The 14,152-nt window shown below is 45.0% G+C and overlaps 1 protein-coding gene across 3 annotated transcripts in view; it reads right to left on the bottom strand.

Moving 5' to 3' along the window:
* LOC127670209 (solute carrier family 5 member 4A) overlaps nt 1-12,595 on the bottom strand; it is a 42,320-nt gene extending 29,725 nt beyond the window's left edge. For 2 of the 3 annotated variants that reach the window (XM_052164586.1, XM_052164585.1), the window contains exons 1-5: nt 12,428-12,460; nt 11,445-11,516; nt 9,343-9,447; nt 6,484-6,543; nt 2,525-2,629 (exon numbers count right to left, since the gene is read on the bottom strand). In XM_052164586.1, coding sequence (XP_052020546.1) covers nt 2,525-2,629; nt 6,484-6,543; nt 9,343-9,447; nt 11,445-11,516; nt 12,428-12,445 — 360 coding nt within the window. In that variant the 5' untranslated portion in view covers nt 12,446-12,460. Of the gene's footprint in view, nt 1-2,524; nt 2,630-6,483; nt 6,544-9,342; nt 9,448-11,444; nt 11,517-12,427 lie in introns of all 3 variants that reach the window. The other variant, XM_052164584.1, reaches the window with a different exon arrangement.
* Nucleotides 12,596-14,152: the final 1,557 nt, after the last annotated feature.

Consider the following 14,152-nt stretch of genomic DNA (forward strand, 5'->3'; position numbering starts at 1 on the left):
GGCAGAGGAGGAGGAGGAGGAGGAGGAGCTCAGATAGTCTGCTATCACTCTCCACTTAATTTCCTTGAGATAGGATCTTCCAGAGAACTACAGGTAGGCAGGTGGCGTGGCACCCTGTAGTGGGTTTGACTTAATGCTGCTTCTATTCAAATGTTAATTTGGGTCCCCCAAAACTATTAGCACATAAGACCTGCACAGGTCTTGGCCGATAGGGTCCCAGTGCTGTCAGGGGTAGTGGACAAATGACCCACCCCCTAACTCATAAGCTACCTCCAATTGGTAACCACTCCCAGAGGAAAATGAGTCTTCGCCAATGCCCGGCAGTAGATGGCCAAAAGAATACAAACTGAGTGGTCATTTTTTGGGAGTTTTTTTGTCTTACAATGCTCCATCTGTGCATTATATAGTTATTTATTTTACTGTGTAGATCTTTTCCTTATATAATAGAGTTTGAGTTCCTGATTCTGTTTTTATGAGTTTTCCGTGTGTGCGAATGGGTGTGTCCGCATCTGTATGTGTTTCTTGTGTATTTCCTCTTGCTCCTTTCTGTTTGTTTTGTATTATTATGATTTGTTTTTATTTATTATTGTTATTATTATTATGATGATGATGATGGATGCATGTTTTATTCTGAGAGAGAAAATGAAGGGTGTGGTTTTGGGTAGGTAGGAAAGTCAGAGCATCTAAGAGGAATCAGGAGAGGGGAACTATAATAAAAACATATTGTGTGAAAAATGTATTTTTGATAAAAATAATAAATTTATGGGTGGGAAAATTAACTAATTAAAAATAAAGTAATGAAAAAATCTTCAGAGAAAGGAAAGACACAAAAAAGAGAAACATTTCTAATAAAGAGGAATTTTAACGACTTGGGATGTTCTTTCGCTAAAATAGAGACCATATTGGAACAATTGCTAATATCTCAGTAGAATTGTGGTGTTTAGCTACATCAGTTTCTCGATTCTGTTGTTTCCCAGGAGATCAGCAGCTTTCCTAGAGGTATGAACTGAAATACATGGGCATTACAGGACATCTTGCCGTCCAACGAGTCTCTGCGTCTCTGTACTGGAGGCTGAGAACCTGCGGTCCATCTCTTCTCAATCCTAGCAGGAGAGATTCTGAAAAGTCCTCCATCGTAAGGTCTTGTAATGACTTGTTTAATAAGTAGCCAGGATAGAATGGGCTATCGGGGTATACGTGTATATAAATAAATGTGTCTAAGGTTAGTCATCATTAATATCACTCAGGACATAACCCTGTAAGCATAAAAGACCTGCTGCTAGGCCATCAGCTGATCGCAGGCACATGCGGAAAACACATTCATGAACTCTTTGCACCCTACATTCTTTGCTTACCTGCATTCCCTTCCTCAATTACAACCCAGAACCATACGCTCCAAAGGGATCCTTTAACTGTTGCCTTCTGTTTTGGCACACACTCATGATCTTTGGAACCATAAAGCTGTAGATGTCAGAGAGGGCCTCGGAGATTAACAAATCTTGGAGAACAAGGAGGGATCAAAGTCTCTGGCACCCAGTGGTAGTGGTAGTGGGGTTTTTCTGCTTCTTCTAACCTTGCCACCTCAGGGACTGTTTAATGGAAAGACCATTTCCAATTCCACCTAGCAGGTACTAACACCACTCATGATCATGTAGATGGCGTCTGCTTATGTCTCATTAGTAGCCAGGTATTATTGTACAAATGTTCATCCACTTGGTACGTAGCAACTCCTGTTACTTGGGAATCTCAGCTCAATACAGGGTAAGAGTGCTCACATGGTTTTAGGAAGGCCTGTAGCATCCAGACCAGTAGCTGGCTTACTTGTAACAGTAACAGCCCAACAGAACAGGGAAGCCAACTTTTCTCTATTACTGACACAGGTAAGCAGGCTGAGTCCAGATGTTTCCTTAGGCATTGCTACATAAGAATAAACAAGTTACTCTTTCTTTCCTCAAGTGCCGCTCAAAGTTCCAATACCTGTTATCTTACATTAGAGATGATTTCCAGGGAATAATTGTTTTAGTGGGATCATTTATGACACGGGTTTTACAAGGGTAGTCTTCGATAAGGCAAACTTAAGTTGATTTAATGATACAAAGTACTTCCCTTCTGGATCAGGTATTTGATAATTAAACTGAAAAAGAAAAATGTCAATCAGAGCTGATTCAGAGAAAATATAAGGAAGTTTTTATCCAGTGGGCAAGGCAGAGTGAGAGGCACCTGTAGCAAGTACCCATTATTACTTGTGTGATTGACATTCGCTCTTAGGCCACACCTACTTTTGGACTGACATCTAGAATGCTCTCCATTGATGGGTCTACAATCTTGTGGTTCTCACAGTGTTAAAGTCCCTGGGTATGTGGATATCCTAGGCATTTTCCCACCCAGGAAGTTTAAGGCATCAGAAAGTTTTGAACCTGCTGGTGTTATCGGCTGCAGTCTGTACACACCAGCCCCTGATTTTAGCAGCTGTCCCCAACAAGCAAACTGTGGACCCTCCAATGCCAGGAGGCAGGGAACTCACTGAGATTGTCAATATCACGAAGATGAAGAGGCAGAGGACGGAGAGATAGATCTGCAGTCTCTTCCCACCAAAGCGCTTCCTGAGATATTCTGGCATGGTCATCACCTGCAGAGACAGCCAGCCAGAGAATTCACCTAAGAGCCTAGTGCATTCAGATGAGTGGACAGCTACTAAATGACTACAAGCAGTTTAGTGCTACAAAGGACATTTTGGGGATACAGAGGTGAGAGAGACACAGTTCCTTGGCAGAGTGACAATTCTGGATTGAACTCGGGCACCGGAGACAAAATGACAATGTCTTTCAGGCTCTGAAGTTTACTATGTATTACGACTTTTAGTAAATGATAGTCTCTGAATTCCCCTTTTCTTAAAGTAGGGGTTTTAGTTCAAAAGTATAAATAAAGTACCCACAGCATCACCAGATACACAGGCAACACTGGACAAATATTTTTTATTACTTTTATGAGTAATGCTGCAGTACAGCAAAAATAATATTTATAAATAACACACTGTAATGAAACTATATAATAAATTGATTATTGATTATTGAGTTATTATTGTTAATAACTTAACATTGTTAAGTATATTGAGAAGATTGTAGTTATACATATTTATATGATTCCCTTTATTGAAAAAGAAAAGAATTACATTAAATCAACTTGAAGATGTAACTTTCTTTACTAAAGTAAGAGGTTGTTCAGGAGACATTTAGAATAAGAAACACAGTTTTCTGTGTTTATCAGAATGATGGTCCTCATTACTTACTCTCTTCCATTATAATATATGTTAATAACCACACACACACATCCCTTTTTATCCAAAAAAAAAAAAAAAAAGGAAGATGAATTCTTAGCAGACCACCAACTGAGAGCAACCCTGGAGAGACAGCAAGCTGTTGGTATCAGGACCTCTGAAACCTGTGACATTATGTAGGTGACAGAGTGACCTGCACACCTGTTGCCAAGGCAACAGCCACCATATTCCCAGAATCCACTTGGCTCACCTCCCACCTTTATCGGTGACTATGTCACCATCCATATGTAAAGAAAGGCCCCCTCTCTCTTTTCTCTCTCTTCCCCCCTTCTCTTTCCACCACCACCTTGCCCTTTCCTCTCTCAATAAACCTCACGTGGAGCTGTTTGGCCTGGTGTGGTCTTTCTGGAGCCGCACGACAGTCACAACACAAGCTACAACCCAAAGCGCGCTCACATTTTGGGGCATGAGCTCTCTCGAACCAAGGGCGGCACCTTTCAAAAGGAATCTTAGGAACTAGCCAATTTCCCACCTTCTGCAGAAGTGCAAAGGGGGGACTCGTCATCCCATGTGGCTTCTCAGATAGACATCTTGGAGAAAGGCCATCTGCACACCTGGTGTGTGTTCACTGAGGCATCTGCGAGGCTATCTATATACCGCACCTCATCCATGCTTCCAAAGAGCAGGAAGACCATACCGGTTCTCACAGAGATCTCCCTCCTGACCAACACACACATACACACACACACAGAGTTATACTGTTAATTCATTATTACTCTATTCTCCATCTCTGGCTGCCCCCACCCCTGTCATCCTTATTCCATTTACGGAGGCCTTGTGCATCCTGGCCCCCAAACTTCAAGCCTTCAAACTGTTCGTGCTGCCCTTAGTTCTCGAACCTGCTAACAAACATGTCACAAATCACCGAGAAGTGGCTTCCCTTCTTCCCTGGTTCCTTCCTTGAGCCTCAAAAGAGATTGCATGAACTTTTAATCATTACTTTTGAGACTCTGTGTCATGTAGCCCAGGCTAGCCTCACACTTGATGGGTAGCCAAGCATGTTGTTGGGCTCCTGATCTTTGTGCCCGTGCCTCCTAAATTCTGGCTTACAGGGCATGTGCTACAATTCCTAGCCAAGATTTCATGAACATTTGACTTTGTGTGTGTGTGTGTCTGTCTGTGTGTGCATGCATGCACACATGCACATGTGCACACGTGCAGAGGCCAAAGGACACCCATGGGAAGTCATAGGGCATATGCCCGTGTCAGCTTCATCAGCACTGCGTTACAAGCACACACTATCACAGCCAGCATTTTTACATGGGTGATATGGATCAAACTCACATTCCCGTGTTTGCATGGCAAGCACTTTACTGGCTCTCCTCCCAGCCGCAGCCCCAGCATGCATGGACTTTTGTTCAAGTCCATTGTCCACTTGGATGCCCAAGTGCAACTTCATAAAATGGAAATCTGATCATGACCCTTGAATCCTCAAAAGCCCTGTACTTCCCATTCCCAAGACGATATAGAACATTTCAAATTTTTTTAAATCAAATCTATTATTTATTTATTTTTGGGTTTTTTTCTTTGAGACAGGGTTTCTCTGTGGAGCCCGGGCTGTCCTGGAACTCACTCTGTAGACTAGGCTGACCTCAAACTTAGAAATCTGCCTGCCTCTACCTCCCAGAGTGCTGGGATTAAAGGCGTGCGTCACCACTGCCCAGCTATTATTTATTTTTATGTGTGTATGCACACACACACACACACATATATGTCTCTATATGTAGTCTATAGAGTATATACATAAACATATATAGACTATATATAGACATACATCACATATGCACGCACTGTATATACATAGAGAGAGAGAAAGAGAGAATGTGTGTGTGTGTGTGTGTGTGTGCGTGTGCACGCGCATGGAGGTGTCTATGTGGAGGTCAGAGGAACACTTGCAGGAGTTGGTTCTCTCCTTTTGCCAGCATGACTCCTGGGGACGGAGCCCGGGGCTCAGGCACTCAGGCGTGGCGGCAGGCGCCTTTACCAACTGAGACACCCCTCTTCCCTAGAACACCTTCTGAAAATGGCGTCAGCATTTAACGCTTTTTTAGCCACCATGCTAAAAACACATTAACGTCATCTCGTTGTATTCCTTTTCTTTTATCTGTGTGTGTGTTTGCCTACCTACGTGTCTATGTGCTCTACGTGCACAGCACCTGGATAGGTTAGGAAAGAGTGTCAGAGTCACTGGGTCAGGAGCTAGGAGAGTCCGTAAGCCACTTTGTGGGTGCGGAGAATCTGGGGTCTCTGCAAGAGCAGCCGGCGCTCTCAACAATCGAGCCATCGCTCCAGCCTCTATATCACTGCATCTTTATTACGCATTTTAATTGTGTTAACGCTGTGTTACTTGCGCACGCCTGCACCATGCTTTGACTATCTCCTCTCTTACTCTCTCTGTCCCCTCCCCTCCACTCTCTCTGTTCACAATCTTTTTCCCACAGCTTTCTGCAACCAAACCGGAACCGCGCCTCCACTGCGTCTGCGGGCGCCTCTACTTCTCCTCCCTCTCCCCACAGAACTCTACTTTAGTCTTGATTTAACTGACCCCCAAATACCCTAAGAAAGAAAGGTTTTTCAGCTTCCATGTGTTGATTCCATCATGCAATTTTTCCTTTTCTTTTCTCATGTATTTCTTTATTCACTTTACATCCTGACCGCAGCCCCCTCTCTCCTTCCAGTCCTCTGCCCACATGGCTCCTCCCCTTCCCCTTCTACTTGGAAAAGTCAGTCTTATCTCACAGGACTTAAGTCAGATCACCAATAAAGCACATCTCTTAAGACACGCCCCTGACTCCGCCCCTGACTGCAGCTCCGCCTTCTACTCAGGAGGGAGATCTCTGTGAGAACCAATATGGCATCCTGCTCTCTGGAAACATTGTTTAAGAGCCTCAGATAGTCTTGAGGATGCTCTCTACTCAGGTTTATGTCTACCACGGTGACCATTAGGCAGGGCCACCACTGACTTCACCCGTCAACAGGCACATTCTATCCTGGGGGACCCTATGGGCAAGCAATGTGATTTTTTTTCCTTCTGTATATTATTAGCAATAAATTAGGACCAACGAGGGCCAAGTACCCAGGTCTCAAGATTTAACATGAAGAATAAGTAGATAAATAAACATGTGAAAGCTATGTCAAGTACTCACCCCAGCCTTGATGTAAATGGGGACAAAAAACCAGCCTAGAACCAGCAGCAAGGCAAACGACTGTAACAGAGCAAGAGGAACATTAAAGAGGGGTTGGCTTGTGGCATTATGACCTCTGACCTCCGAATCTCAAGATAAACCAACCAACCAACCAACAGCCCAACCACTTTCCTTAGCGCCTGTCTAACAATGTATTATATAATATAATATCTGATATTTGACAGGCAGAGTTAAAGAGTTTTGAGGTCACTGGACTAAGAAAACATTGCACAAGTTTTGTCAAAAGCAATGGCGAATTATACACGAGTGTCAAAGCATTGAGGGGAAAAATAGCCTCTGGAAAGGGAAGAACCTCCCCGGGTCCCTTTACATCTTGCCAAATACAGTCGTGCTATCAATAGAGTCTGGTGTTAAAGTGCAGATTCTATGACATCTCTGCACATAGCGCCCACCATGGTCTTTCACAAATATCGAAGTGGATATAATCAGCAGGGTCATTATTGTCATGAAGGATATGAGCTTTGAGGTTAAAGAAATTCAAGGTCAAAAGCTATCAGAAAGAAAGAAAGAAAGAAAGAAAGAAAGAAAGAAAGAAAGAAAGAAAGAAAGAAAGAAAGAAAGAAAGAAAGAAAGAAAGAAAGGAAGGAAGGAAGGAAGGAAGGAAGGAAGGAAGGAAGGAAGGAAGGAAGGAAGGAAGAAAGAAAGAAAGAAAGAAACCCTAGATGTCTACAACCTGACAGCGGTGCACACTGGGCTACCGGTCGTTTTCTCCATGCTGATGGAGGTGGTCTTCGTCATACAGTTTATGGAACTATCAGATCAAATCCCAGGCCATGAGACATATCTGGCCAAGTCTGGGTGTGTCCTGATATTTTTTGAGGTAAAAATAGGCAAAAACACTGGAACAACCTTCAGCCTTGGAATGGCAGAGGTGTTCAGAAGGGAACCAGGTGACGTCACTTCCTGAGTTGTATCTAGTGTGGTTTGTTAGAAGCCGTACCATAGTCTAACTTTGTCCCACCAACACACACGCATACAAAAACATTAGAAAGGATACAACAGGGGCCTGTGTGGTAGCTTCATCTGTAAAAGCATCATCTACACAAACCTGAGAACCAGAGTTTAATCCCCAGAGCTCGCAGTGGAAAAAAAAAAAAAGAATAAAAGAAGAGTTCCTGAAATGTGTACTCTTGACTTCTGAATGCGCACTGTGGAGAACAGCAAAAAACGCAGGCTCCTTGTGAGCTGTGTCTACGACACTCTCGCCACACACCCAGCTGTGTGCTAGTGTGGTGTGGGCTGTCAGAAACATGCTCTCCAGTTTTAAGAATTTGGGGTCTAGTTAAGGTTCACAGCTCTCTATAAGATGGCAATAGAGCACTTAGGAGCTCAGTTGTAAAACCCCGTAGGTTTTACCTTGGCCATCTTTCAAAAGTGTCATTCCTTACCACACTGCAACTGCCCTGTCAGGGTTCACCTGAGTTTCTATTCCTCCTGGCACAAGCATCTGTAAACTCTCATGGCGTGGGCCAACAACCAGTACCTTTATCTATGGCAGATGAGCTTCTGGTGCAAACTCTCTTTTTAAAACAATTTTTTATTTTTGTATTTTTCTATTTTTGAGAATTGCCTCATGCGTACTGTAATCCAATTAATCTCCAACTCCTCCTGTGCCTCTCATTCTCTCGTTATTATTATTGGTGTGTGTGTGTGTGTGTGTGTGTTTGTGTATACATGCACGTGCATGCACGCACACATGTGTGTGCACACACGCGCATGCGCAACCGGCTCAGTCCATTTAATGTTGCTCAGATGTCTATGTGTTTAATGCTGACCACTTGGTAGTGTTTAGCCTACCACAGAAATCTGTCTGCCTCTGCCTCTGCCTCTGCCTCTGCCTCTGCCCCTCTGTCCTTTACTCTCTGACTTTTTCTTGGCCTCTCTGCTTGTCTGCACCTCTGCCACTCCACCCCTGCATCTCTGCTCCTGCCCCTGCCCCTGTCCCTGCCCCTGCCCCTGCCCCTGCCCCTGCCCCTGCCCCTGCCCCTGCCCCTGCCTCCGCCCCTGCCCTGGTGATCCCCAGCCCGCCCCCATCACTGCCCTCGCCACTGCCCCTGCTCCTGCCCTTCCAGTGCTGGGGTTAAAGTCCCAAATGCCTGACCTACATATCTATCTTCCCTTGAGCTGTGGTGTGCACAGACACGTGTGGAGGCCCAAAGCGGATGTTGGAAATCTTCCTCAATTGCTCACACCTTATTCTTCGAGGCCGGGGTTCTCAGTCAACCTGAAAGCTCACAGACACAGTTTCACTGGGCTGTTTGCCAAATCCCTTGTCTCCGCCACTGAAGATGGAAGAACAGGTGAGCCGCCATGTCTCCGCAGTGTTGACATGGCTTCTGGGGATCTGGACTCCACCTTGGAGCCTCTTCCCAGCATGCTTCTGTTTGCTTTTAATCCTTGCTTCCGGTTCAAGAATGGGCACACACTGTGACGTCTCAGAAAGGAGACTCAAGAGCGCAAAGGATCACAGGGACCAAGAGAAAGTGGGGCTTAAACTGCACAGAATGGCATCCTGGTGGGAATGACCACCCAGGAAAAGAATGAGGCCACGGAAGTGCTCAAAGACAAAAGAAGAGCGGACTGGGTAAGGGAAAGTAAAAACCAGAACAAAAAGAGGACATCAGATGCTGACTTCCAGGAAAACCTGGATACATTGTGTTGAAAATACCCAGACATGTATTTGACTTAAAAGAACAGAGCTATTTTCTACTGACTCCCAGGAAAGCCTAGATACATTGTATTGAAAATACCCAGACATGTATTTGACTTAAAAGAACAAAGCTATTTTCTGTCACTCACGTGTGATTCAAAGGCTGTGACAGCGATTCCTGAAGCAGCGCCTGTCCCAGCCAAGCCCACAAAGTGACCACTGCCGATGTTGCTGGCAAACAGAGAGGCGCCCATCTGTAAGGCAAGCATCAGACTAAGGCCGTGGTTCTCAACCTTCCTCAGGCTGCGACCCTGTAATACACTTCCTTCCTCATGCTGTGGTGACCCCCAACCATAAAATTATTTCATTGCTGCTTCTGTAACCATAACTTTGGTACTGTTAGGAATTGCAGTGTGAATATCTGAAATACAAGATATCTGATGTGCAACACCCCCCCCCCAAGGGGTTGCGACCCACAGTCTGAGAACCACTAAGGTTAGATTCAAAAGACTGAAACAAGAAGGTGTTGGAAAGTATAGGTCCTACTTCCGGCAGGAAAAGCAATAAGCATCCGTGCATCTGGAAAATCTACTCTGTTACCGGTTATTGTGTGGCTCATGAGCCAAGAACATGATTCACGCTGAGAATAGTTTAAAATGTTCGTTTGTTTGTTTGTTTTTACTTTAAAGAGTGAGATGTGCAAATTTGCAGCTAGGTGGAAGTTAGAATTCAGCGTACGTTGTTCTTGCGCGGGAACACAGTGTCTGGCTTTATATTCCGCAGCACACTGTCTACAGGGGCCTCGTGTAGCAGTGGTATTACTTTGTGTTCATCATAAGGCTCTGACCTCTAAGGCACAAGATGCTTGCATTTAGGTCTTTTTACCGAAAAACCTGAAGAACCCACCTTAGGGGAACATCAGCGTATCCTCCATGGGTTCTGAGTGGAGCCTTAGACTTCCAGATCTCCTACCAGCCCTTGATCTGGAGTTGGTGACTCCAAGATTTCATCAGAGGGATTTCTCTCCCTTCTCAAAGCCATAGCCTCTGCTTTCTGTCATTAAACTTCAGAGGTAAGGAGAGCACTCTTCAGTGGGCAGAGACTGGCTCTAGTCCTGACAGCAGAACTGGACCATGAGATCCTGTGGTGCTGTCTTTGGCTCTGTTTTATGCCCCCTCTTCACAATCACTCTTTGTAAGGAAGTGTTTGGGGTCAGGGAGGGATGGAGCTGGTTTGCGACTCTAGGATTGGTTGAAGATCCCTTGTTTCCCCCTAAAAGAGCAGCAAGAAGTCAATGCTTGGTTGACTGTGCGTGCCACTTCTCTACCATCCTGGCCAGGCTATTAATTCCATTTCCCTTTAAGGTATCTAGACAAGGCAGAGCATCTGATGAAGGGAGCATTATTAAGCACTCTGTATACAGAACCTAAGGGAGCATTTTCTGAGCACTTCCTGTATACCGAATCTAACCCTGATACTTTCTAGGTTCGTGTAGGCATACACTGATTCTATCACAATGAAACATCTGACTGCGGAAGCCATATACCAACACTCAGAAGAACAAATCTGACAGGGAACCGTCCAAGAGAATCACTGTAAACATCACCTCAGCGAACCGAGCCTGCAATCGGTAAGTGTGCAGAATAGAACAGGATGTTCGAGGCGGTGCTGGGGTGATCAGGGAGTAAGCTGACTCTGAAGTGGGTGACTGTGACCAGAGAGGAGATAATCTCCCAGGCAGGAGCAGGACTAACTCAGGATTGGGAGCAGAAAAGGAATTCAGGGACTTAATGATAAGAAGGGTTTTCATGAGAACCAAGGAGAAGCAGAGGAGCGTGAAATTGAACTGAATTAATAGGTCTGCAGAGGCCAGGCTAAGGCTGTTCTTAATTGATCATATGGTATGATCTTTCTGGAATCCCAGGTCACAGTCTTAAAGTGGAGGATGTAAGGGGGGGGGGGAGGGAAAGAGAAAGGGGGGAAGTAGGGGAAAGGGAGGGGGAAGGGGAGGGGAGAGATGGGGAGGGAGAGGGAAGGAAGGAAGAAAGGACAAAAGAAAAAAGAGAGAAAGAAAGAAAGAAAGAAAGAAAGAAAGAAAGAAAGAAAGAAAGAAAGAAAGAAAGAAAGAAAGAAAGAAAGAAAGAAAGAAAGAAAGGAAGAAAGGAAGGAAGGAAGTTAGTTGTCAGGTACCCATGATACCACCATGGCTTGTCAATCAGTGTGTATTCCCAGAAACCTCTCACCCACTTACTGGCCACCAAGTCATAGATCTGCCCGCCAGAAAGAAGCCTCCAACAGTGCTTCGGTTCGTCTTCAGCATTGCCTAGGCAGAAAGGAAACCATTGGAAGGTTAGAGACCACAGGTGCGCTCATGATCCAGGAAGCCCCTGCAGCTGCCCCCACACAGCAGGCTAAACATGAATATTTCAGCACCCCCACCCCCACTCCAGCCCAGAGACATGTCTAGATTGAATAACGCAGCATCAGTTTTATAATGACTCAAATGAAGTATTTCAAGAAATCATACTGGAAAAGCCAAGATTTAATTTAGCTTGTGAAAACAGAATTTTGCATCTTGAAAGTTGTCTTTGGGGAAAAAAAATTTGAGCCTCAAACTCGATACTAAAGAGAAAGAATAATCCGGGCAGTGGTGGCGCACGCCTTTAATCCCAGCACTTGGGAAGCAGAGGCAGGCGGATTTCTGAGTTCGAAGCCAGCCTGGTCTACAGAGTGAGTTCCAGGACAGCCAGGGCTACACAGAGAAACCCTGTCTCGGAAAAAAAAAAAAAAGAAAAGAAAGAAAGAAAGAAAGAAAGAAAGAAAGAAAGAAAGAAAGAAAGAAAGAAAGAAAGAAAGAAAGAAAAAGAATAAACAATACAAATAGTACAAATGGTACAAACTCCCCCACTTGGAAAGTGGGAACACGAATAAATAGCAAAGGGAAGTCATTTAATTGAGATAAGAGAAACAACTTTTGTGCTTTTGATATCGGGTGCTGGGCAGGCCAAGCGCAAGGAGCACCCAGCCCTGGCTGTGCTCAAATAATGGTCCTGCCTGGAGTGAACTCATTCAGTAAAATACCATTCATGCCACACACAGGCAACTTTTCCAAGCAGAAAGACAATAATACTTGGAAAAACCTTGTCTCAGCTCACCATTCCACTGGTCCACCATGACATGTTTTCCCCTGTAATCTTAGAGCCCACCCAGAAACCTCAGTGGACTCCCACATACCCACACTCCAACAGCCATGACCACCACAAAGTAGATGACGATGACAGATATGTCAGCAGCATTATTGATGTTGTTTGACAGTGAAGACAGCTCTGAGCTTTCAGTGCTGGTAGTGACACTTGCTGTGCTGGCCATGGCTGTAGGCAGCACTGTCCCCCTGGCAGGCATTGACACTTCTTTATATATAAGTCCTAAGTTAATGATCAGCCTCAGATAGGTGGGGAAAGAGTGCAGAGGCGGCTTCTGTGCACCGGAGACCTTTAAACCGTTTGTTCTGTATGTCCAGGATCTCTCTTCAAGGTGACTAGTGCCAGTTTCAGTGGAATTGGAGACTCAAGGAGAGAAGCCAGCGCTGAGGATGAGCCCTGGAGATAGAAGACGATTGGCTGCCAGTATAAAGACACAAAGCAGAGATAGAGGAAAATACGGGGAAGTGAGAAGCGAGAACAGGACACAGTCAGGCGGCATAGATGATAGGGGTTCCTTATCAGACAGATGATATTCCTGGGTAAACTTGTCCCTTGAAACTGAGGTTACCCAGAGCATGTCCTAGGCTACATCAATGCAACACGCGCACACACACACACACACACACATACACACATGCAGCCTGTGCAGAAAGAGCAAGTGGCTCCTCTATACCACGTGCAGAAGGATGTGGGCGGGGCTGTGAGGTTGGTGAGTCAGAGGCTTTGGAGAGTGAATGAAGCCTCACCCAAGCACGCATGCGCGCACGCACGCACGCACGTGCTGGGGGATCCTCCTGGCACAGGATCCAGGCTACTTGGAAGACACCCGTTGGCCTTAGAAGTAAACCCTCAATCGCTTCTTGGCCTTTTGGCTAAGATCAAGGGTAGAAGTAAACCCTCAGAGCATCCTGCTCCAGGCTTTTATATTTAAAATATGTGACGTAAAAATTACCTCTGTCAAAAGCTGACATTGATTGCCTACATGCCCCCATCAGCCCTGCCCTGCTACCCCCACCCCGTTCGTAGGCTGACTCTTCAATTCAGTTCCTTTTGCCAAGCAGATGATCTTTAATTTTTTGAGTTTCCCTTTGCCAGTTGCCATGTCATTTGCTGACGTAAAGCATCTCTGCTATGTCACCCTCCAGCTGACTCAGAGTTTCATGTCTGAGGTTAAGGTCTTTGATCCATGTGGAGTAAATTTTGTACCGTGTTAAGAGAGAGAAGGATGGGGGTCTGGAGAGATGGCTCAGCAGTTAAGAGCACTGGCTGCTCTTTCTGAAGGTCCTGAGTTCTAATCCCAGCAGTCACATGGTGGCTCACAACCATCCATTAAAGAGATCTAACTCCCTCTTGTGGAGTGTCTGAAGGCAACTACAGTGTACTCACATATAATAAATAAATAAATCTTTAAAAGAAAATCAAAAGACTCAATTTGTTTAAAGAGAGAGGGGGGGGAGGAGCTGGGTTCATTCTTCTACATGTGGATACTCAGTTTCCCCAGCACCATTTAGAGAATTTAGTAATATTTTTCTATACAATATGTTTGGATTATATTCTGTCTCCTTCTGGAACTCCTCACAGTTTATTCACATCTCTCTACCCACCCAACTTCACGTTCTCTCTCTCTCTCTCTCTCTTTCTCTCTCTCTCTCTCTCTCTCTCTCTCTCTCTCTCTTCTCTCTCTCTCTCTTCCTTTCTCTGTCGCTCTCCCTGTCTCTATCTCTCTCTGTCTCTCTCTCTCTCTGTGCCTCTCTAA

Source organism: Apodemus sylvaticus, chromosome 19, assembly GCF_947179515.1.
Source record: "Apodemus sylvaticus chromosome 19, mApoSyl1.1, whole genome shotgun sequence".
NCBI classification, from domain to species: domain Eukaryota; kingdom Metazoa; phylum Chordata; class Mammalia; order Rodentia; family Muridae; genus Apodemus; species Apodemus sylvaticus.